Source organism: Tasmannia lanceolata, unplaced genomic scaffold (assembly GCF_043159265.1).
Source record: "Tasmannia lanceolata isolate RefF3 unplaced genomic scaffold, GAP_Taslan_0.1 ptg000015l, whole genome shotgun sequence".
NCBI classification, from domain to species: Eukaryota; Viridiplantae; Streptophyta; class Magnoliopsida; order Canellales; family Winteraceae; genus Tasmannia; species Tasmannia lanceolata.
Window position 1 is genome coordinate 53,664,033 of NW_027518692.1, and position 24,037 is coordinate 53,688,069.

Here is a 24,037-nt window from a genome sequence, read left to right on the forward strand (position 1 = left end):
ATGTTCTCTGTTATGTTTTTAGCCCCCAAGTCTTTCCTCACTATTTATACCCAAGTTTTTTTTCGGTCTGCCCCTACCTCTTTTTACTCCATCAACTTGGCACGAGTCGTTTTTTCTCACTGGAGCATCCAAAAGCCCACGTTGGATATGCCCAAACCATCTTTACCGGTGCTCTCTCATCTTCTCCTCAATTAGTGCCACCCCACCTTTTTACAGATGTCTTCACAACTGTCTTATAAATCTTTCCCTTCAACTTCTTATTCTGTGGTTAACAACCTCTTCTATCTCTCCTTCCTTATGTAGGATTGAACCAAGATAGGGAAAGATATCCATCACCTCATGTCCAACCATGTTTAAATAGGAAAAGATCACTCTTGTCTCATAAAGAAGGACAAAAAAAAAACTCATTCGTAAAATTACCAAATACCTATCTCGTAGCAAATGATAGAAAGGGCTTCTGTGAGGGTTTTCATCAATATCATTGCTAATCTGGGGCCGATATCTGTGATAGAAAAGGCTCGATGTCTTCCCTCTTTCCATTTCGTCTCTGCATTTGATTTTTGGGAAGGGTGGAGCGTGATTTGTATGGAAGGGTCACATTGCCCCAAGGTGATTCAAAAGTGGAGTCCACCCCCTCCTGGCTATCTGAAAATTAATTTTGATGGTTCTAGCATTGGTAATACAGGGCCGGCTGGGGTGGGGGGCTTATGCCGTTCTTCTAGTGGTGAGCCAATTTGGTCTTATTCTGTCTCCTGGGGGTCTGTGATTCTAGTGAAGTTGAGGTTCTTGCGGCGCTTGAAGGATTCAAACACATCGATAGGGGTTCTTTGAACTCGTTTATTGTGAAAGGAGACTCTCTCAATGTCAACAGATGGCTTCGGGGATCTGTGTCGCCTCTATGGAGATTTTGGTCGATCCTCGATGAGATTCACGATATCATTCCTGGCTCTTCCAGAGCTTTCAATCATGTTCGAAGATCTGCGAATGACGAGACAGATGATTTTGCTCGGGAGGGTGTTAATAATTATGTATTGGAGTTTTTTTAGCTCTTCCCTCCTTAAGGCCCTTGTATTTTCTCTTTTTCTTTTTCTTTTTCTTTCTCTTGCTCTTGTTTCTTCCTAGGGTGACCTCCTTGGTCTTCCTGTCTTAATATATTTGCTCTGATTACCTTTCAAAAAAGAAGGAAATGATCAAAATGCCCTTATCTCATGGGAAAAAAACCCCTCAGGCCTCACCCAAAAACGAACAAAATGCCCTTATCTAATACAAAAATGATCAAAATACCCATATCTTATTGAAAATGATCAAAACACCCGGATAAATGACATTTTCATCATTTTAATAAGGCAGGGGGGGTAGTCTGATCATTTTCCACGAGATAAGGGTATTTTGATTATTTTATAATATAAATATTTTGGTTACTTTTTATGAGATACGGGAATTTTAACTATTTATTTTTACATGAAATATGGGTATAATCTACAATCCGAACCAACCTCATATTCAAGGTTACATTATCCAGGGATCAAACAACAGATGGAAGGTTTCTTAGAATGTATGAATGGATCGGATCGGATCGGCTCGGCGTGGACGGGTTGCGATAGAACGTGACCCTTTTCCTTAAAACCAATCTAAAAATGCCACAGTCTCCTCAAAATCCTATTTCCTCCTTGATATAGTAAACAAACATTCCCCGAAAAAAAAACCCATCTCTCTCCTTCCATGTCTTTCTTTTCTTGTTTCCAATGGCGAAACCCAGAACACCCAAGAAAACTTTGGACTCTTACACCATCAAAGGCACAAACAAGATCATCAAAGGTAAGCAAAAATACAACAAAACCCACATACAAAAAAACCCCTTTGAGATTTATTCTCTGAACTGAATTTTCATCAACGTTTTTACTACAGCTGGAGATTGTGTATTGATGAGAGCTCCTGATTCTTCAAAACCCCCTTATGTTGCAAAGGTAGAGACCATCCAAGTCAACGCCCGGGGTACAAATGTTCAGGTCCACGTCAGATGGTATTATCGGCCGGAGGAATCGATTGGCGGTCGGCGCCAATTTCATGGTGCAAAGGAGGTTTTTTTATCTGATCATTTTGATGTTCAGAGCACTGATACAATTGAGGGAAAGTGTACAGTTCACACCCTCAAGAGTTATACTAAGCTTGATGCTGTGGGTAATGAGGATTTCTTCTGTCGTTTCGAGTATAATTCGGCCACTGGTGGATTTAACCCTGATAGAGTTGCAGTGTGAGTATCTCTCTTTTTGTAAATCATTATGTTCTTTTCTTCTTTTTTTTGTTTATTGCCTTGTTGGTGGGGATTTTAGATAGTTGTTTTTAGAAATTTGGACTAAAATGAACAGGAAGAAAAGGGGGTTTAATTTTAGTGAAAATTTAACCCAACAATGGAAGGTGGAAAGCTATTTAATTTTCTGTCACTTTTATGTAGAATTGGATTGGAATTAGTAATTACTATGTATATGAGGATTCTAAGTTGGGGAATCATTAGCATTTTCTTTGCACAATGGGATGAGCATGGATATTTATGGTTCAGCTTGGAGATGTGGTCATCTGATTGAGGAAAAAGTAAGGTTAATGCATACCTTGTGTTGACAAATTGAAGAATTCCAACTATGGGTGCTATAAAATTTACACATGAGTTTCTAGCTTGAATGGCACTACCCGGTGATAGAATGCCGTTCTATCAGATAGAAAATAAAGAAGAATATTGATAGATTGAGAGGAAAAGAGAGAAGAAAGGAGCTAATTCGAGGAAACTCAGGCCTCCAATGAGTTAATTCGAGGAAACTCGACCTTCAACGTGCCAAGCACTAAACGTGATTTTATTTCTTGCTCAAAAAGCCATACGGCATCTACATCTTATAGAAAATAAGGATATCAAAATAGGAAATATAGATTAGCAGACTAGGAATAAGAAAATAGAAATATAGTGCAATATGGAAATCTAGCTTAATTAAAATCTTCTAAAAAAAAGGAAAGTGATCCTAACACCCGGTACAAGTACGATGAGCGTAGGATTAGTTGGTTCACTATTTGGGGTCACGGGTCGCTTTGGAGTGCTAATTCGGGCCACTTCAGTACTCTTTGTGTGTGATTTGGACTCCAAATCAATCTCAAAATCGAAAACGAATATGGCATAAGGCGATTGGAAACTAGTGAAAAGTGTCTAGTGAAGTGAACTTTATTAGGAAAGAATACGAAATCATAATCAACTGACAAGTTTGGTGAGCTTGAATAACAACGGAAATGCAAAAATTTCAAGAGCTTAACAATAGAGGAAACATGATATTCATGTGTAAATTGTAAACTGAGTAATTGGAGGAAAAAGCCCATGTTGATGGCTCCCTCTCAAAGGTCGAAAACACCTCTTCCGTTTTGGGAATGCTCTTTCTCTCTTTCAGTGTATGTTGACATGGATCTCTCTTTCTCTCTTGTGGATCGCCATTTTTTAGCGACCCGGATTGTAAACAAACCATGTTTCTAGTCGTACGACATGGATCACCATTTTTAGCGACTTGGGTCTCAAGCAAACCGTTTTTCGAGTCGTGCGATCCAGGTCGCGGGTCGATAGGGGGCGTAGCAACCCCAATAACACTGATCTGATCCACCAACCGAATCTTGATTTGAATACCATGCACTTCAACTTCATTATTCTTTTACACCAATTGAAAGGTTTTAAATTTCGGTTTCGGTCGGCACAGAAACGGAAACATTTCAGTTTCGGTAGAAATTTCCATGGTAATCTTGTAAAATCACAGAAATCTATGGAAACATATGCAAATGATGAAATTTTAAGATGAAACTTTGGGCAGTATTGGAATAAGCATAAATACATACTTAGAAACCATCCATAATGGCTTAATCACATCGAACACCTACTGACATGCGTTGCCGCGCATGCTATAGTAAAGTCAATAAAGAAGTACAATGTAATGAAGTAAAAGTAACTAAGTAAGTATAATGACCGGTCTCCCCTCTAAAGACCCCAATTCTATGCCAATACCACATAGAGTTCTAAGGTATTATTGTTGCCATGCCGATATGACATCCCATGCATAAGATACGGTTACTTTGCTACACAGTGCAATGATGTTGCCTACCAAATATCATTCTCTACATTAATGAAATGAAATGCTAATAATAGCATCTATCCATATTTTTTTTGTCGTTTAGACCATTTCGGTCGATATTCGGGGATTTCGGTCAAATTTTTGCCGAATTTCAATTTCGGTCATAATTTAGGGGAACTAATGACGTGAAAGCAAATCATCTAGATTTCGTTTCTGTGGGGATTGAAGTGGAAACATTTCTGTCGTTTCGGGGAAATTTAAAACCATTGCCAATTCTGCCTGAAAATGTCCATCTGGTATGTTCGAACTGTCCAAAATACCCCCAATGCCTGCCGAACCCGGGTATCCAATGCTCGAATGGTCAAAATTCAACTTCAGAAAACCTTGTTTTTTTTTGTGTGTGTGTGTGTGGGGGGGGGGGGGGGGGGGGTCTCACCTTGTGTGGGGACGCTCCATCCTATGACAGCTTGGTAGAATTTCTTCCCTAGATCTATAGCAGCGAGTCTTTGAATAATCTCTAAAAGTGAGAAGACTCTTAGCCTATTGGATCCCCATAGAAAGAAATTGCCTTTGAATGCTTTGCAAACTGCTCGAAATATCTTTAAAGACCTTATTCTTTTCATTTGAAACCATCCATAAAACAACTAAGATGAGCTTCTAAACGATTTTCCCTTGAGTACCATTGGATGATGTCCCATGCCTTGAAAAAGATTAGCAATCTGATCAAGAAGAACCCAACTAACTCCGAATAAGAGAAAAAGGAAGTACCGAATGCCCCTCATGAAACTGCAATGGATCAAAAGTTGGTTGACGGATTTAGCGCCAGCTATACATAAGGTACAATAGTTAAGAAGGATTTTTTAGCGATGCCGGAGATGGTCAGCGGTGAGGATTTAATCATGGTAAGCCATCCAGCCAAAAGCCTTGCCTCTCTTCGGAGCCTTGGGATTCCATCCTCTCCTTGCTGACGAACTGCGCAAAACAGGTGAAAATAGAAGGATGACTATAAAAGTCCCTGTAGGATTACCTTTCAAAAAAAAAAAAGTCCCTGTAGGATCCCATTTCTAAATTTTCTTATTGCAACCTCTTCTCCTAATCTAAATCGAATTAATTTTATGAAGAAAAAAGGCGACCAAATCCACTTCCCAGTCAAAAAAGTTCCTTCTCAATCTAACATTCTATTCCACGTTCTTGTTAAGCCTACTAACAGAATCTGCCACAGTAACTCTTTTGTCAGAATCTATGCTAAAGAGGGTAGGAAAGTCGTCACTTAGAGGTCTATTGCCACACCATTTATCTGTCTAGAATCTTATCTTCTTTCCATCCCCTACTTTGAGGCAGATACCTTCCTGGAACATGGTTTTATATTTTTTATATACCTTCAGACCGAAGAGCCTTGAGCACTGAAATCTGATGCGTCCCATTCCCCAAAGCTAGAACCATACTTAGAATCAATCACTGATCTCCAAAGGTTATCATTCTTCTCTTGGAACCTCCACAACTATTTCGCTAGAAGAGCCTTTATCATTGGCTTTAACCTCTGAAACCAAGGCCTTCTGCTTTCTAGGCTTGCAAACATCACCCCATCTAATGAAGTGATATTTCCTTGCTGTCACTGTCGCCTTATCATTTCACAGGAAATTTCTTTAGAACTATTCAATTCTCTTAGTCACTACCACAGGACAATGAAAAACTGATATTTAGTAAATGGGAAGATTTGCAAGCGCTGATTCTAAGCAAACTTCTCTTCCACCAAAATAATCTTTTCTCCACTCACTCAATAACTGGGTCTCACAAACCTGTTGGGGGTCTACCTAAGCATAACGAGAGGCCTAAATAAGTATTTAGAAAGGATCCCGCCTACCAAGTCAACACATTTGCAGGCATCTCAATTTCGTTATCTTCCAATCTCAATTTGGCGAAATTGATTCTTTGCCTTGAGACTGCTTCGGAAGACCTCAAAATAGCTTTGGCATTTTCAATTTTCAAATGCTCTGGGCATCTGAAATCCGGCTTGCATCAGTATTCCAAATGTGTGAAATTTCCATACTAGCACTGATAATTCTAAAATCTTCAATAAAACCTCTTGATCTCCTTATGCATCATTCTACTTAAAGTGTCTTCCAAGATAGTAAACATGAGGGGCGATAACATATTTCCATATTGTACTATTGTATCCCTCTTGAGTATTTGAAGAAACCCCTAGGGGGCCCATTTACTAAAATGGATATCCAAGCCGTATATAGGCAATTCATCCTCCAACCACTCCATCTTTTGATGAACCCCATTCTTTCCAAAAGGTATTCGATATACCCCCACTACACCATATCATAAGCCTTTTCCATGTCAATTTTATATATCACACCATTTCGCCTCTCTGATGATAAAAGTCCCCACACTCATGAGCTAGCAAAGTGCCATCAAAGATTTGTCTACTATCGATGAAAGCACATTGCATATTTGAGATTATGCCTCCCAAAACTCTACAGAGCCTATCCACCAGGACTTTTACTAGTACGTTGTAAATCACTTCCCACTTGGCTGGCTGGTTGGAAAGAAGTTAGCCAGCTGACCCACCCATCTTTGATAAAGATTGTGATGTAGGAGAGGGAGTAAGAGAGTCTGCATAGTTCTCTTCTGCTTTCCATTTTGGGAGATGGACATTTTGAAACGGTGTTCTTAGATGCAATTGTTTTAGCCTACACAATCTTAATAATTGTGGTGTGTTTTTCAACAAGGATGTGTGTCTCATTTTTAAACTCGTTGATGCTCAAATTAGCAAATGATTTGTTTAGTTAGTGGCTTGGTGCTCATGGTGATTTATAAATTAAATAATGGGGTGCTCTTTTGGCTGAATTGGATGGTACATTGGTTCATGAAGAGAATATTCAATGGTATATTTGTGGGGCCTTTAGTGTCTTTATGATTGAGCTTCCTTCTGTAAGTATTCTATGAAATGGACTCTCTTGCTAATCATTGGCCAACTTTTACGTTCTGGACTCTTGCATACATAAACTATCATTGTTGTGAGTAGTGTGAAAGGTCTTTGTTTTACCATCAATTTAAGGGTTTTGATTTATCGTCTCTCTCTTTTATGAATTTTAGCAAAACTATGGTAGATAAGATATTCAGCCTTCTTGTCGAGTCCCAAGTTCCCCACCTAAAATGACTTGGGCACCTGTGTCTGTGCTACGACTTGCCTGCAATGCTCACCGGACTGTTCAATCCCCTTGCTTTGTTCCATGAGCATATTAAACCATATGCCAATCAACAAGGTCTTGGACCTTACCACAAACAAATATGCCAACTTTACTAGCCCCTGTGCACCATTGGGCCGTGAGTTACACATAGCGATACTCTTGGGATTCCTTAAGAAATCCACTCTTGAAGTCCTAAGGTGCAGTTTTGGCTTGCTAGTCGAGTCTGACACCATCTTTGGTTTCATCTCCTTTATCAAAGAGATTGGGGTCGCCTCTAGTCGTAATTATAATATGGTAGTGTACCTCCCCTCATTCTTGGACAACTTGGGCTAATCACATCCTTGAACTCTCCTATGACATTCTGAACCTCTTCACTAATTTCCTTTTCACTCCCTTTTTCTTATTCTCTTGCTAAGGCTGCAACACAGGTCGTCTCTCTCTTTTTGATGCCCTTAGTCCATTGCAAGGTCGAAATGGTATCAGCCATAGGGTTTTCCATGCTCATTGGAGTGAGCATGCATGGGAACCTGTCTTCCATGATGCACACCACTCCTAGGGAACGCGTGAGCATTAGCATACTCACTTGGAAGTCATATTCTTGAATGGTACACAGATTTCCAAAGCTCATTCATTCAATAATCTTCATATTGAACTCTGTGCCTACCTCATATAGATAGGTATGGCCTTAGGACTTATGGCCATTATTGAAATTTCGGTCGAAATAATGTAACCTTTCGGGTATCCCCAATTTCGGTTTCGGGGTTGACCGGTCGAAATTTAAAACCATGGTGGTAGGTACTAAGTTGCTTTACCAAATAAGGTAACTATGGGTCTTCCTCTATGAGGCACTTACTGTTAATAGTTTGATTGCAATATGCGTATAACTATTCCTTTGTAATCAGTATGACAGTACTCACTTCTTGATGTGGAGAATGTTGGGATATTTGTTTTCATGACCTTATTTTGACTTCCATTGCCTTTGCTTGTCTTTTTCTCTTCTTGTGAACAATCTTTGTTTCTATTGTGATGAAATCAAATTGCCTGTCAATGCTTTTTCCTTATGATACAATCAAATAGGGTGATGGATGGGTCATTTGGTGATGCAGTCTAATGAATTTGGTGTTTTTCTTTCTCAAGGAACTGGTTTGAGGCCTTTTGTTCTTTGGTTTAAAATTTTGATTCCTGTTGCTCTTTTAATTTTTCTCCTCTTTTTTTCATGTGGTGTCTTTCTTTGCTTATTTTCCTTTGATTTGGCCATTCTATATTTTGATTATGAATGATGGATTAGATCTTCTTAGCAATTTGTGTATAACTTTTATATTTTTGGGGATAGGTTTGTTGATTTTCTTGAAAATTTTGTGGAATTTATTGGGATATCATTGGTTATGGTTAACTTCATGTTGTAGCTACTGCAAGTGCGAGATGCCCTACAATCCCGATGACTTAATGGTTCAGTGTGAGGGCTGTAATGACTGGTAAGGTCCTGGGTTGTTTATTTTCTTATTATTTTATTTTATTGTGAAATTAATTCTGTTTTTTTTTTTTTTTGGAATGGTTTCTGTTATTTTATTTTATTTTTGTGATGTATGTTGGTTGATGTTGTGTCTGTAGTGCAATTTCTTGTAAATCCAGTTCATAATCATCAGAATATTTCTAGATGGAAATGAAAAGTATTTATTTTGCCAATTGTAGATTTAAAGCTTGAAAGGATCTTGACTTTGTAAAAAGTTATGATGCTTTGGTTGCTAGCTTGTAGAAGTTTAAAATTTGGTGAAGTAGAATTGGTGTATGGTTTACTGGAGCTATATGATTTAAGAATTATGTTCTTTACTAACGTCTTCTAGACTGAACATATTACTGATTTTCTACATTGTATGTGAGATTTATATTTTTATATGGGAGAGAGCCTTGAACATTTATTTTCCCTTCTATTTTCATATAATTGTTGGAATTTGAAAACAAGTACATGAATCAACCTTTCAACTCTTGAATGCAAGCAAATCCTTTTTCACCACCGATGACTTCTCTTTCCAGTAGTTAGATAGTTTTGGGAGCTTAGAGATCTAAAGATGGTCCTTGACTAGGATAAGAAAGTTTTAGTAACCTTTTGATTAAATAATCTCAAATGAATCGGAGCTACCTTTTTCAAGTTAAAAAATTGTGGAAGCTATTTGGAACTTGCATAAGGCTCCTTGTTATGTAGTTTTTTTTTCTATTGTCTTTTTTAAGAGTTCTTAGAAATCTTACCTTGGATATAACAATGGCGATGTAAGAGTTCTATTTTTGTCATCATCGTATTGAAGCTTTTGATGTTTCCTTGCTTTGACTCCTAAAGTTGGACATCCAATGGATATCAGGGAATTTATACTAGCCTAGTAGGTACAGATTATAAGATTATGTCCTTGGTTCTGTCCCTTGGAATCAAGAGAGTTGTATTGTCTTTGGTGGTGCAGTGTCAGTGTGGATTTGTTGTTGGGTGTTTGATTTTGGAAAATGTTGTTATTGCTAATGTATTTATCAACTTTATTTAGAGGAATGGATATAACGGTATGCTGTTGAAGTTAGATTTGGAAAAGTCCTATGATCTCTTCAAGTGGGACACTTTTCACAGATGATGGCTTTTGATTACAATGGAGAAAGTGGATCTATTATTTTATTTATATTGTTTGATTTTTCAATTATGATCAATGGCTGGCAATATGGATTTTTCCATCATTGGGGGTCTTAGTCAGGAAGACTCTCTTTCATCCTTTTTCTTTGGTCACTGGTTAAAAGGATTGGGTATTACTTGGGGAAAGGCTATGGAGTTTTGTGTAATTAGTGTCTAGACATAAAGAACTATGGCTTCTCACTTTATCATGTTGATGATGTTCTTTAGAAGCTTCAGAATCCTTTTCCCATCCTTAATTCAGCTTTTGTAAGAGGCGAGGTGATTTTTTAAAAAAATCTAGAACTTATAAAAGCCTTACGGGCCTTTCTCATGAATATTTGTCCCAATCTATGTCACAAAAATCTCCGACGGATTGGTGAGAAAATCGGCAAGGTGGTGGAAATGGATCAATCTTGTCAATCTGGAAATGGATCAATCTTGTCAATCTGGGCAGGGTTACTCCACTGCTCGGTTACAAATTTCTGTTGAAGGAAGTATTGGTAAGGAGCTGTCCATCCCAGTCTCAATGGATGGAGCCGTCCGCTGGGTTCGAGCTTGGAAGGAGGAGGCAACTGAGAGGTTGGATCTTACTAAGATTAGATTTCATGTCGACGGTGAAGGTGCGGAGGAGGATTCCGTGCGGGATTTTCCAGCGGATGCATCATTGGGGGCGGAGGAGGAGGAGGCGCCTGTGATCGGAGAAGTGGTTTTCGGTTCTGAACCAGTCACGGTGGACGAGGAGGCACACGATAGTGAACTGGGCTATCATGCGCTGCATGCGGTGCACGGTAGTGCAGAGACACTTGGCGGAATTTTTGAAAATCAAAATAGTCTATCCCCTGCAGGCTACAGGTGGCGAAGCATTTGTGGAGGGTCTACTGTTTGTTCAGACGGGGTGGGCCCTCCCTGTCACGTGAACAGCTTCTCTGATATAATTGAAGCTCTCTCTCCCAGGCATTCGAAAAAGACGGATTCGACTTCTCAGCGAGATCCGGCTATAGATGTCGATGTCAGGAAGGACTGGGATGAAGGTTGGTTGCCACCTGTAGCAGACCATAGGCAATGGTCGGAGGCCCTTACTTGCGATGAAGATTGGTGGGTCCATTCGTAATGGGCCTGGAGTCTTAAGCCACGAATGGTCGGATTCCTTCTATCCTATCTGCTACTTACGTATGGAGAAAGTTCATTCAGACGATATCAATTGCTGTAAGGATCGAAGGGAGACTGAAGGAGGGAATGATTCATGTCTTTCGCCCTCTATGGAAGATAGACCTCTGCGAGTAGAGCTTCTGTCGGAACCTAGAAGATCGGAAGATGCTGCTCCTAGCATTCCTCTAGCTGAAGATGTGCATATTAACTTCGATTCAGATCTCGAGGAAGATAGCATATTGGAGGTAGCAACGCGGCCGTTCGAGAGAAGATCCCAGGGAGATAGAGGAGCGTATGGGGCCGTATTTCAAAAAGTAGGTGCGAACTTTTCACAGGACGGAGAGAGCTTGTGTGCAGGCTGCCGATCTTTGAGCTTAGAGATCGAGGGATGTGTGGGTTTTTGGGATCTCCAGAATAAAGGGAAACCCGATGTGGTCATCCGATTGGATAGTCTTGGCAATTTGGAACTGGAGAAATTCCGGAGGTTTTCCTTTACTTCCGTGGCCTATGATTCGAATTGCCGATTGCCTTGTATTAAGGGTGGGTCGAAGATGCAGAGTGTCGACAAAGGATTTAAGAAAAAATCTAAATTCTTTCTTAGTCCGCTGCAGTTAGGGGAGGGGTCAAGAGTTAATAGACCCTCTCTGGAGCTAGCTATCGATCCTCCAAGTGATCCGGTAGGAGGCAACGATCTTGAGGCCATTGATGTTTTTGTTGGTCATGTGCTGGGGGTCAGCAAGGAACTGGGTGTGGTTTATGCCGGGTCTGCGGAAGATTATATTTCTGAAATTCAATTTGCCGAGCGGAGAGATTCTGTGATTAAGGAATCTTTGCGTAAGGGTACCGGAGAGCTTTCAAGTAGGAAAGATAGAGAATTACAGAAGTTAAGGACCGACTTAAATTTTGTGAAAGAAGCGGCCTTGACGGGAGACTCGGTGGTCAAGTCGAGAAGAACTCCGAGTGGTAGGAGGGGGAAGCGTGCAGAAATATCCAGTGGGTGATGAAAATCCTTTCATGGAATGTTAATGGCCTGAATCATCAGGAGAAGCGACTTCACGTGAAGGCGTTGGTTCGAAAGATAAAACCAGATCTAATTTGCATACAAGAAACTAAAATGGAGGTTGTAAATCGAAGTGTCGTGCTGGGCTTAGGAGTACAAGAGGGCTGGGATTTTTCTTTTGTGGGCTCTTCTGACGCCTCGGGTGGGATTCTCGTCACATGGAATGAAAATGTCTGGCGACTCCAGGATGTATGGAGGGGCCGGTTCTCTCTGTCGGTGGTTTTAAAGAAGGAGGATAATTCACTGTGGTTGTTTTCAGGGGTTTATGGTCCGGTGCGTAGAGATGAAAAAAGTCAATTTTGGGGGGAATTGGAAAAGGTCAGGGAGTTTTGGTCCATTCCTTGGTGTATTGGGGGGGACTTCAATGAGGTGAAAGAAGTGGGTGAAAGATTGGGTTGTAAGAGGACTAACATCAATATAAAAACTTTTGTTGAGTTCATTGCAAAATTTGAGCTTATTGACATATCTATGTTGGGAGCCTCTTTTACGTGGTCCAGGGGTCCCCGAAAAAGTAGGCTGGATCGATTCCTTGTCAGTGCTGAGTGGCTGGCTTTGGTCCCTGAGAGTTTCTCTCGAGCATTGGTGCATTCGGTCTCGGATCATTGCCCTCTTCTTCTCGACCCTCGTATAGAGTCTTGGGGTTATCCTCCCTTCAGGTTTGAAATGGCTTGGCTTAAATTCCCAAACATGGAGGAGCTGTTGGGGAATTGGTGGTCTTCGTGTCATGTGGAGGGTCCTGCAGATGTGGTGATTGGAAAAAAACTTAGATTTGTTAAGCAAAATCTGAAGGCTTGGTCTAAGAATCAAAAACATCTGAACCAAGCTAGGAAGTTTTGGTTGGAAAACCGTCTCAAAGAACTGTCAGCTCTGGAAGAATGTGGACTCAGTTCAGAGGTCGAATGGGAAGAGTTGGGAAAAGTCAAGGAGGAACACAAAGGGCTGCTGCTGCGGGAAGAAATTTCTTGGAGACAAAAATCTAGGGTGAAATGGCTGAAGGAAGGCGACAAAAATTCGGCTTACTTCCATGCGATGGCCAGCGCTAGAAGAAGATCGAATAGAATTGAGTCTATATCAGTCAATGGCATTATGTTGAATTCTCAGGAAGAGGTTTCCTCGGCTATTGTTGAGTTTTATACCAATTTATATGCTTCAGAAGGAAGGTTACGTCCTATTCCTGAGGGAGTGGATTTCAGCAGCTTAAACCTGGCCGAAAGTGCAAGTTTGGAACAGCCGTTTGCGGAAGAGGAGGTGGCAAAAGGATTGTTTGCGCTTCCCAAGGACAAAGCTCCAGGTCCGGATGGTTTTTGCTTAGCTTTTTTCCAATCTTGTTGGCCGGTTGTCAAAGGTGATATCCTGCGGTTCTTCAAGGAATTCTTTGAAGGAATGAGTCTTGATAAAAGTACAGGGGCTACCTTTATCACATTGATCCCCAAAGTAAAAGGGGCATCCAGGGTGTCTGAATTTCGGCCAATCAGTCTGGTTGGATGCTTGTACAAGGTGTTGGCCAAGGTGTTAGCAGATAGGCTTAAAGTAGTACTCCCATTACTAATTTCTGATAGTCAGAGTGCTTTTGTGAGTAGGAGACAAATATTGGACTGTTCTTTGATTGCGAATGAAGTCATTGAATCATATTCCAGAAGTGGCTCAGGGGGAGTATTATGCAAACTCGATATGGAGAAGGCCTATGACAGAGTGGACTGGGAATGTTTGGACTATCTTCTCGGGAGGATGGGTTTCGGCAACCGCTGGAGAGGGTGGATGAAGCAGTGCATTTCATCAGCATGGTTTTCGATTCTGGTAAATGGATCGCCAAAAGGTTTCTTTCAGTCATCCAGAGGGTTAAGGCAAGGTGATCCACTTTCTCCCTTTCTGTTTGTAATCATAGCAGAGACCCTTAACCGGTTGATAGTAAGAGGAAGCAGTAGGGGGCTGTTGCAGGGCTTTAGCATCGGTCGAAACAAAATTGAAGTGTCGCTTTTGCAATTTGCTGACGATACCCTTTGTTCTGTACCTCTGATAGGGTCAAGATTTTAAATCTGAAGGCTGTGCTAAGATGTTATGAGTTGATCACAGGTCAACGATCAAATTTCCAGAAATCCAGTTTGTTTGCTATAAATACTCCCTTAGCAGAAGCTATCGATTTTGCAGATGTGATGGGATGCAGACTGGAGTCTTTACCGTCATCGTATCTTGGGCTCCCCTTGGGAGTTGGAAATCCGAAAAAAGAGCTATGGAATCCTATTGTAGAGAGAATCGAAAGAAGGTTGGAAACATGAAAGAGAAAACTTCTGTCGAAAGGTGGAAGGTTGGTGTTAGTCAAGGCAGTTTTGGCTAACATTCCGGTATATTACCTATCCCTATTTACCTGCCCGGTGAGTGTCATTTTGAAAATTGAAAGGATTCAAAGAAGATTCCTGTGGGGTGGGTCAAATTTGAAAGGCGGAATTCCTCTAGTAAAATGGGAAAAGGTTTGTGTTCCTTTAAAAAATGGAGGGCTGGGGATAAGGAGATTAAAAACTTTCAACCGTGCTCTGTTGGGAAAATGGTTATGGCGTTTTGGTGTGGAACAATCCTCGCTCTGGGTCAAAGTTATAGGGAGCAAGTATGGGTTCTTACAAGGTAAGTGGTGCTCGGATGATAAGTATGGTAAAAAAGGAGGATCAATTTGGCGTAATATTTTGAGACTTAAGCAAAATTTTGAGGCGGGCATTCGGTTTAGAGTTTACATCGGAGATCGTATCAAATTTTGGTTGGACCCTTGGTGCGCCGCTGAATCTTTGGCGGAGCTTTTTCCGGGGCTGTTTTCAGTGGCCTTGGTCAAAGAAGTGTCGGTTTCTGATTGCTTCCAGAGAATTCACAATCAGGTGGTTTGGACTCCTTGCTTCAGACGGAACTTTTTTGACCGAGAATTACCGAAAATCTCTCAACTGCTAACTCTTATCGAGGGGTGTTATATACAAAGGAGTGGGGTGGACAAACGGATCTGGAGTTGGACTGCTTCTGGAATGTTTTCAGTGAAATCTTTTTATCATCATCTTCTCCCTGCGTTTGGGTCCCCTAGCTGTGCTGGTATTTGGAAGTTTCTGGGCCCCCCATCGGTCTCATTTTTCAGTTGGGCAGTGTGCAATGGGAGGATTCAGACCATTGATTTTCTTAGAAAACGGGGCATGTGCCTGGTGGATCATTGTTCGCTCAGTATGGAGGATGGGGAATCGATAGATCACCTTTTTATTCACTGTAAGTTTTCAAGGGCAATTTGGGCCCTCATTCTGGTCAGATTTGGCATTTGTTGGGTTTTCCCCAAGTCGCTCGCAGATTTATTTTTGAGTTGGGATTTTGTGCCATGGAGGAAAAAAGGTAAGGTGCTCTGGAGTTATGTTTGATAGCATTGTGGTGGGTTATTTGGAAGGAACGAAACTCGAGAGTATTCGAAGGGGTGGCAAAGTCAGCTTTTTGGTTATATACTAAAATTATAGTGTTAGTCATTTTCTGGGTCCAAAGTATCCCTTTGTTTAAGTTTGTCTCAGCCTTCGAGCTTTGGGAGGGGTGGAACATTGTGTGCTGTGAAGGTCTGCACCGAGAGAAGATAAGCCTAAAGTGGGAAGCCCCTCCTGATGGTCATATTAAATTGAATTTTGATGGGTCCTGTCTTGGGAATCCGGGTCGAGCTGGTGTCGGGGGCCTTTGTAGGGACTCCCGAGGGGTAGTGTCGTGGGCTTTCGCAGGACCAATTGGAATATCTGATTCATCTGAAGCGGAAGTAAGGGCAGCATATCAAGGGATTAAGCGTCTCAGTTTGGATTCTTATGATCGGACAATTGTGGAAGGAGACTCTTCAAATGTCATCGGATGGTTATCGGGGCAAGTGGTTCCTCCGTGGCGATTTTTAAACTACTTTGAGGAAATTCATGATCTTATTGAGAAATCTTCCATCGTCTGTAAGCATGTTCGTCGCGCAGCAAATGGGGAAGCGGACTCCCTCGCTCGATCTGGAGTTTTTAAGGAAGGGTTAGAGTGGTTTGATTTCCTTCCTCCGTGAGAAGTGGGCGATTTGTTGATGTATTGTTGCTGTTCTGTTTTATTATTTCTTGTATCTCTGTTTATCTCGTGTGGTCCATCTCGGCCCCTTTTAATATATTATCTTTTCAAAAAAAAAAAAATCTCCGATATTTTCAAAATATCTCGTTTTTATCGCGATATTTTGATAAAACAACAAAATCCCGAAATAATTATGAGTCTTTAAAAGTATAGCGATATTTTCATATTTATCATAAAATGTCGTGATAATATCACGATATTATTCTGATATTTTTATTTTATATTTTTTCTTAAATTATATATATATATATATATATGAGAAAACTGTTGGTGAGCTTAAGCGCACCAAACCTATGGTGCGCTTAAGCTCCCCAATCACATGGGGGCCCACTTTGTTAGGTGATCCAAAGCATTCATTTTAAAGGCCTTATGATAGATAGGGGGTGTACCAAAAATCAGCTCCATAGGATCATCCTAACCCCTTCATTTGGGGAGGACAAAAATGGGCAGATTTGTGTCTGTCCATTTTTGTCCTCCACAAATGGAGGGGTTAGGATGATCTTATGGAGCTGATTTTTGGTACACCCCCTATCCATGTAAGAGACTTTAAAATGAATGCTTTGGATCACCTAACAAAGTGGGCCCCCATGTGATTGGGGCGCTTAAGCTCACCATAAGTTTGGTGAGCTTAAGCGCACCAACAGTTTCCTCTACATATATATATATATATATATATATATATATATAAACCCCGTGCGATACACGGGCCGACAAAGAACCGTACAGACCACATCATAGGTTGATCCAAACCGTCCATGTGATGGAACACAACATCAATACGTTGTGCCCGTAAAATGATTTTCGTAGGCTGATCCTAGCCCTCCAATCTATAGAGGTTTCCATAATCTGTTGTTCCTCTTCAGGTGCCCGGAATTCGTAAATATGTTTAAAGGTGTTATGAATTCATAATATCCTCAAAAAATTAATAAGGACAAGTAGTTTTTTCGTAATTGTTATATATCGATACCTCTTCTTTGTAGTTTTTTCCGTAATTGTCATCCACAGGTACCCGTTTCGGTACTTTTTTCCTTAATTTTGCGACTTTCAAGCACCCTTTCCGTAATTTTCCTCCAAAACTATAGTACGTAATGATTATTATTGCCTTTGTCCACTTTTTTTATTAAAAAAGCATAAAGGATGGGCGTAGGATGAAATTATGTATCTTTAATGGGTGCCTTTGTTACAAAGCATAAAGGAGGGGGTAGGGTTGAAAATATGTGGGTTGAATGGTTTTCGTTCAATATATATATATATGTGTGTGTGTGTGGGTTGAATGGTACCTTTGTTAAAAAAAGTCAAAAAAAGTGATGTGTAATTTTATTAGAATTTTGGGAGAAATTCAAATAAATGTTTCCTTTTCTCTTCTGCTATATATATATATATATATATATATATATATATATATATATAGAGAGAGAGAGAGAGAGAGAGAGGAAACTGTTGGTGCACTTAAGCTCACCAACCTTATGGTGCGCTTAAGCGCCCAATCACATGGGTCCCACATTTTCTGTGGTGATCCAAACCATTCATTTGCAAGGTCCTATCGTAGATAGGGGGTGTACCAAAAATCAGCTCCATAGGATCATCCTAACCCCTCCATTTGTGGAGGACAAAACTGGGCAGATTTGTGGATGGGTTAGGATGATTCTCCAAAATGGATGGGTTAGGGTGATTCTATGGAGTTGATTTTTGGTACACCCCCCATCCATGTAAGGACCTTGCAAATGAATGGTTTGGATCACCACAGAAAATGTGGGACCCATGTGATTGGGCGCTTAAGCGCACCAACAGATTCCTCATATATATATATATATATATATAATGTTATTTATCATTTTCCTGACATAAACCCAAAAAAAGAAAAGAAAACAATTAATATATCCTAAGATTTTCCCTTGCCGAGAAATTCCCGAGAACGAGAATTGTGACATAGGTCCCATTGACGACGATGGAATTCATAATGAATCTACTCTAGTAATTCATGTGTGAAGCAAATATATAGAGTTGAATTATCACTTTGTTAGGGAGAAGATGACAAGCGTGGAGATATGCAATCAATTTGTAAAGTCAGTCGATTAATTAGGATATATTTTCACCGATGCCCTTAGGTGATTTTTTGCTTTTGACACTTAGTCACGTGAAACATATATGCTCCAGTTTGAGGGGGGTGTTAGAAGACATAAAAGGTAGATTTGGCTTCTCCTTATTGTATTTTTTACTTCGCTTTTACCACTGTTTAGTGGGGAATCAGGGGAAACTCTTATATTTGTTCCATAGCCTCTTGTTTAATCAGACACATCATGAGACAGGATTATCTGGATTATCATTCAAAAAATAAATAAATCGTGAGACAGGATTATCTGGATTCTGCATTTGCTCTTCTTCTCTTTTATAACAGCTGCAATGGCAGAAAATATGTATTTAACTGTCCCCAAAGTTTTAGGAATCTTTAATGACTTTCTTAACCCTCGATCCCCTGTACCTTAGTGTTCCAACCCAACATTGCCAATCAAAGCACGCCTAAAGATAAGTGCACATCTAATGGTCCACTATGTCCCATCGAACATAATCCTAGAATTTCCATAAGATATGTACATTGCAGAATAAAAAGGACACTAACCCCCAAAGTATAAGCCAATTAAGAAAGGAAAGTCCACTGGGATGCCACAGTGACATCATGCAGGTAACATCATGTAGTCCCCTTTTCTACCTTCTTTCGTCTTTTCCTGTTTCCGTTTTCCCCATCTCTCGTTACTGCAACCATCTGTAATGGAATCTCCTCCATCAAACTGGCCACAGCAAAATACTCAAAGTAGGAAGTGTCCAGGTAGCACTGTTGTAATCATTCTCACGGTTTGTCACATTGAGCAGAGATGATTGCTTGGATGCATCATAGATTTTCTTCATTTGTGAACTTGCTTGTGAGTGCCTTGTCAGTTTCATCCAAATGCCGAAATTTCTCGATCTGTTTTCAGCTGCTCTTCTTTGTATTATTGGTTGAGATACACCTCAGTTGATACTGTGTTGCACAGGAGCTGTTGGAGATTGTTACTGAAATCCGTTTAGTATTTGGGTGTGAGCACTAGCAGTTAAGAAAATAAATTTAACTAAAGTTTGGGTGATCATAAACTTAATGCCTCCTTTCACATAGGTTCATTTTAGGTGTAAACTATTGGCAGTAACCCCTGCATGCAGTCCCATCTACTTGTGATGAGCAAGAGTGCTTGTGATTTTTTTCTTAACTCAGAAAGGAATGCAGCCCCAGGGTGGACCTCAAAATGTACAGATGATATGGAACAACCAATTCTAAAAATATACAGATGGTTAAACTCTGTTTGGGCTATCCCAAAAGAACTAGAAGAATATATTGTGTTTGTGGCTGTAACGCTTGTTATCCCTTTGCTTAGTACATTTTCCCTAATGATTGTTTTTTTATCTTCTGGTTATGTAGAATCTCAGGAAATTATGTTTCCCATTTTTTCTTTGTGCTTATTGTTTTTATTATATGGTCACCATCAAATACATTCAGCGTTAAAGAACATAATTTTAACATGAAATCTTTTAAAGTTTAAAAACTTCAGATCCACTAACTTATTTTGTTCCAGGTTTCATCCTCCATGTATAGATATGACTGTCGAGGAAGCTAAAAAAATCGAACACTTTCTTTGTCACAGTTGTTCCCCTCTTGATGAAAAGAAGAATCACAATTCTCACGCAACTTCCAGAGACTCAGATACTAAGGTATACCCATGTTTTTAGGTAATGAAGCAATTCGTGAGGTTTACTTCTAGGCTTCTAGCATTTACTTGTATTTGCTTCGCATGCTCTTTTCTTTAATCTTCTTTATGGAGCTATTTTCTGCCTTATTATACACATCTTATATGTACAATTGTGTATTCACAAGTTTCTGAAATTAAATAAGCCTGGAGGGCAGGGTTTACAAGATTTGCTCTTTGTGAACTTTTGCACCAAAGTTATGTCAATAAATTATCACTCTTGAGGCTTTACATAATTTTATACATTTGCAGTATGTGAAACTTTTTAGTGGATCATGAGAACCTCTTATAGAAAATCACTGTGAGGAAAAGCCTTTTTTCCACGTCCATTACTAAAACTAGTATTTCCAGCCCTATGAAAATGAGAACAAGTCCGAATTATTTCCGTTCTTTTTTTTAGTCCAATTTAATGCCATATTTCTTTTTATTTGTCAAGTTTAATGCCATACTTGGGCATATCCTTGTTAGTTTTTGTCATTCAAAGCCAGAGCCCTCTTCCATGGAGGTCTTTTGCTACAAGACCCTGGTTTTGCCTCATTATGGGTAATACCTTCTTCCCATCATTGCTTGCTTCCAGCTAGCTTGGGAAGAACTTTCTACATTATAGGCACTAGAGGGGTCAAAGCTTTTGAATGGAATAATAATTTTTATAGTTGGGCACCTAGCCAAAAAGATGTCCTATTTCATTGCACTGCCCAGATTATAGACTGGTATATAAACCATAGTTGTCAGTGCAAGAAGTGAAGTGAGAAGTGAAAGCGGGAAGCTAAGGCTCCCGGGAAAGCTGGGAGTGGGAAGCACAAATGGTTGGGGAAGCGTGAAGGGAAGCGATGAGGAAATGTGAAAATTTTGAAAAAGATGAAAATTTTTATTAATAAGTAAATTCATGTTTCCAACCAACCTAAGCAATTTGATCCAACCATCCTAAATGAATCAAAATTCCAAGTGGCTCACCTAGACAAGTAAATGACTTTCTATATTCTATTGTTGGGTTCAGCTGCGTTTGTAACACTTCACGTGGCTCACACTGACCTGGGCCTATATATTTCTATAGTGACAAATCTTCCTTCAAAATGAAAAAAAAAGGAAAAGCAAAGATAATACATTGAGTTGAGAATACAATTTCGTTAATAGAATGTAATTCTAAATGTATTTAGTACAGTTGTAATATGGCCCTCTCACAAGGGCATTTCTGTCATGTAAAATATTTCATCAATATATATAGCAGCCAGAGTCTTCAAGGACGATGAGTTGCAGAATTATTCTTATCTTAGAAAGTCTCTATGGTATCAGAGCACGGTGAGGATCCTTCAAATCTTGTCTCCCTACTTTCACTCTCAATAATTCTGCAACTCAGCATCCTTGAAGACTCTGGCTGCTATATATATATATTGATGACATATTTTTCATGACAGAAATGCCCTTGTGAGAGGGCCATATTACAACTGTACTAAATACATTTAGAATTACATTCTATTATTGATGAGGAGATAAAGTGAGCTATATCGATGCCTTGTGGGCCAATACGGCCTTTATAGTCTCATATAGACATAATATGGCCTATTAATACACCTACAAAACACCTGCGATTTTTCATACTTGTTGAAATTAGAGTCCATATTGTATCAAAACCCTGAAAACCCAATAAGAATTTAGAATAAATTCAAAGGTTCACAAAGATGATGGCTGGGGAAGAGAGCTATCATAAGTTGAAAGGTTCACAAAGACAATGGCTGGGGAAGAGCTATCATCACTCTCCTCAGTTACCTTTTTTTGTTTTGTATTGTTTTTCCCACTTTTTCTATTTTGTTGAGTCTCAGTGGCGTGGTCGAACTGTTATGGCTTGTCTATATTTTAATTCATTTGACTGTCCTTTTCAAACAAATGTGTTAGACCAGGAATTCCATTTCCACTTACAAAACCACTGAATCTGCTCATGCATTTGGGTAACTACTCTAATAAGTTTTCGGTAATGAGACATTTCCTGCATCAGTCCCCCACATTTGTTTCTCAGTTATCGTAGAGACTAGAGAGTCTGTCTTAGATCGTGCTATGTAAGTGATGGCTGAGATCTTTCAAACAATGAGGAATAGCTGACTTAATGTTCTCCGTGGAGCCTACTGGGAAAGATCATTTAGTTTTGTGTGGTAGAGTTTGAAGATTAGGGGTAATAAGTACTTACGAACTACAACATAATTGATTCTTTTCTACCTCTGTGAGTAAATGCCATTTTGGATTGCACGAGAAAAGTTTGGATAAGAAAAACCTTTTCAAATTTCCATGCTCTTCCATTGTTTGATTTCTCATGAAAAGAGTAACTTTAACCACCACAGTTCAAGTTTGATTCACAGGGACCTTTAATTTATAATGATATCCCTTAATTTTATCTGCGCAACGGTAAGGTTGCTCCATTGTGACCTGGTGGTCACGGATTCGAGTCACGGAAACAGCCTCTCTGAAACAGCCTCTCTGCAAAGCAGGGGTAAGGCTGCGTACATCTAGCCCTCCCCAGATCCCGCAATGGCGGGAGCCTCGTGCACTGGGCCGCCCTTTTTTATCCCTATATTTTATCATTTCAACTTGCATACATTGTAGGCTTCGACTACCCGTAGTGGACAAAATTATGCTCTTGTACTTGCATATCACCTTTTTTGTTAGTCTCCCTGGTTCCCCAAACATACGACACAAATCACATAAATAAGATCCATCAGCAATAATGTAGTAAATGTGAAGCTGACTCCTGAGAATACACCATTACATACGAACTGGAAACTTATTTAGCCCAAAGAAATGCACACCATTACTACTACTTTACAGCTTCTGTGAACTCTTTTGCATGTCATCTCTCTGATTAATCTTGGAAGATTCTTCTGTTATTATGTTGGGAATTCCTAATTTTCAGTCTAAGGCCTTGTTGGATTGCAAGAATTTCATGGAAAAGTTTCGAAAGGAAAAGTATTTTTAAAAGTTCTTTACACATGAAAGAAGATGACTTGAACCAACCCTATTCAATTTTTACTCTGAGGAGCCTTTAATTTATGATAATATCCCTTTTAAATGAAGAGCGATGATATCTCCGCCTTCCCAACCCCCCCCCCCCCCCCGGCGGCCGCCGCGGGCCCCTTATAATGTGAACAGTGGCCAACTCACTGCTGCGGGGGGGGGGGGGGGGGGGGGGGGGGGGTTCATCGCCCTAAATGTAATATAATCATATCATTTCCCTCTAAATTGTGGAATTTTTCATTAGAAATGTTTTTCTTGCAATCCAAACAAGGCCTAAGTGATTTCTTTATTGCTTTTTGGGTTTTTAGGCAAGGCGGCATTTCCTCATCTTGTATCTTTTGCTTAGTAAAATTTAAGGTCCAGCCCGGGTTCCGAATAAATTTCACGTTTAAAATAAATGTTGTCGCATTTCAAAAAAAAAAAATGAAGTTATGTTTAATTGTGATCAGGTGGATACCAAACGGCGAAGGAGGTGATATACCCGATATACCCGGATGGACATATATTACCTCTCAAATAATCTTCAGAGGCTCAAGAGGCTCAAGCGACATAAATGTAGGAGTGCAACATAAGTTTGAAGTTGAAGAAGTGCTTAGTCTGGCTTGTACAGGTTCCTGTTTTGGGTGTGTAAAGCATCTTTCCATGGCAAATGATGTTAGGTGAATGGAGGCTTTCTGTGGCTGTACATACTATACAGGATGTGTTCTGGTTCTGGTAGGATAGAAGGGTTCTACCTTTCTGCAACATACACAACCCTTCTCTTGTTGCAAGGCCTTTTATATGTTGAAAAAAAACTGGTCTTCACCATGTTAGTAATATATGCAGTGTAACACTTGTTTAATAAATAAAAGTTATGTGCAGTGTCACACTTGTTCAATAAATAATTGTGCTTACATTTATTTTGCAAATAAGGTTAGTTTAATGAAGGACATTAATACACCTCTTTGTAAGTTCTGATCTCAGCCATTCATATGTTGGGCCCCAATGTATATAGCCGTCACCCC

At 39.8% G+C, this 24,037-nt stretch overlaps 1 protein-coding gene across 4 annotated transcripts; it reads left to right on the forward strand.

Moving 5' to 3' along the window:
- Nucleotides 1–1,513: 1,513 nt before the first annotated feature.
- LOC143892414 (chromatin remodeling protein EBS-like) lies at nucleotides 1,514–23,917 on the forward strand. Of its 4 annotated transcripts, none has more exons than XM_077397017.1 (5): nucleotides 1,514–1,818; nucleotides 1,909–2,254; nucleotides 8,704–8,772; nucleotides 19,929–20,013; nucleotides 23,483–23,917. In XM_077397017.1, the coding sequence occupies exons 1-4, from the start codon at nucleotides 1,746–1,748 to the stop codon at nucleotides 20,011–20,013; spliced, it is 573 nt and encodes a 190-aa protein (XP_077253132.1). In that variant the 5' UTR covers nucleotides 1,514–1,745; the 3' UTR covers nucleotides 23,483–23,917. The 4 variants fall into 4 exon arrangements, with proteins under 4 accessions (XP_077253132.1, XP_077253131.1, XP_077253130.1 ...); XM_077397016.1 differs by having other exon boundaries at nucleotides 1,515–1,818; nucleotides 19,929–19,995; XM_077397015.1 differs by having other exon boundaries at nucleotides 1,517–1,818; nucleotides 19,860–20,013.
- The last annotated feature ends 120 nt before the right edge of the window (nucleotides 23,918–24,037 follow it).

Excerpts from the sequence above, each read along its gene's own strand:
- LOC143892414 (XM_077397014.1), top strand. The coding sequence starts at position 1,746 with ATGGCGAAACCCAGAACACCCAAGAAAACTTTGGACTCTTACACCATC. Across the intron at positions 1,819-1,908 it reads CACAAACAAGATCATCAAAG|CTGGAGATTGTGTATTGATG; the intron begins GTAAGCAAAAAT and ends TTTTTACTACAG. Across the intron at positions 19,996-23,482 it reads CCAGAGACTCAGATACTAAG|GTGGATACCAAACGGCGAAG; the intron begins GTATACCCATGT and ends AATTGTGATCAG.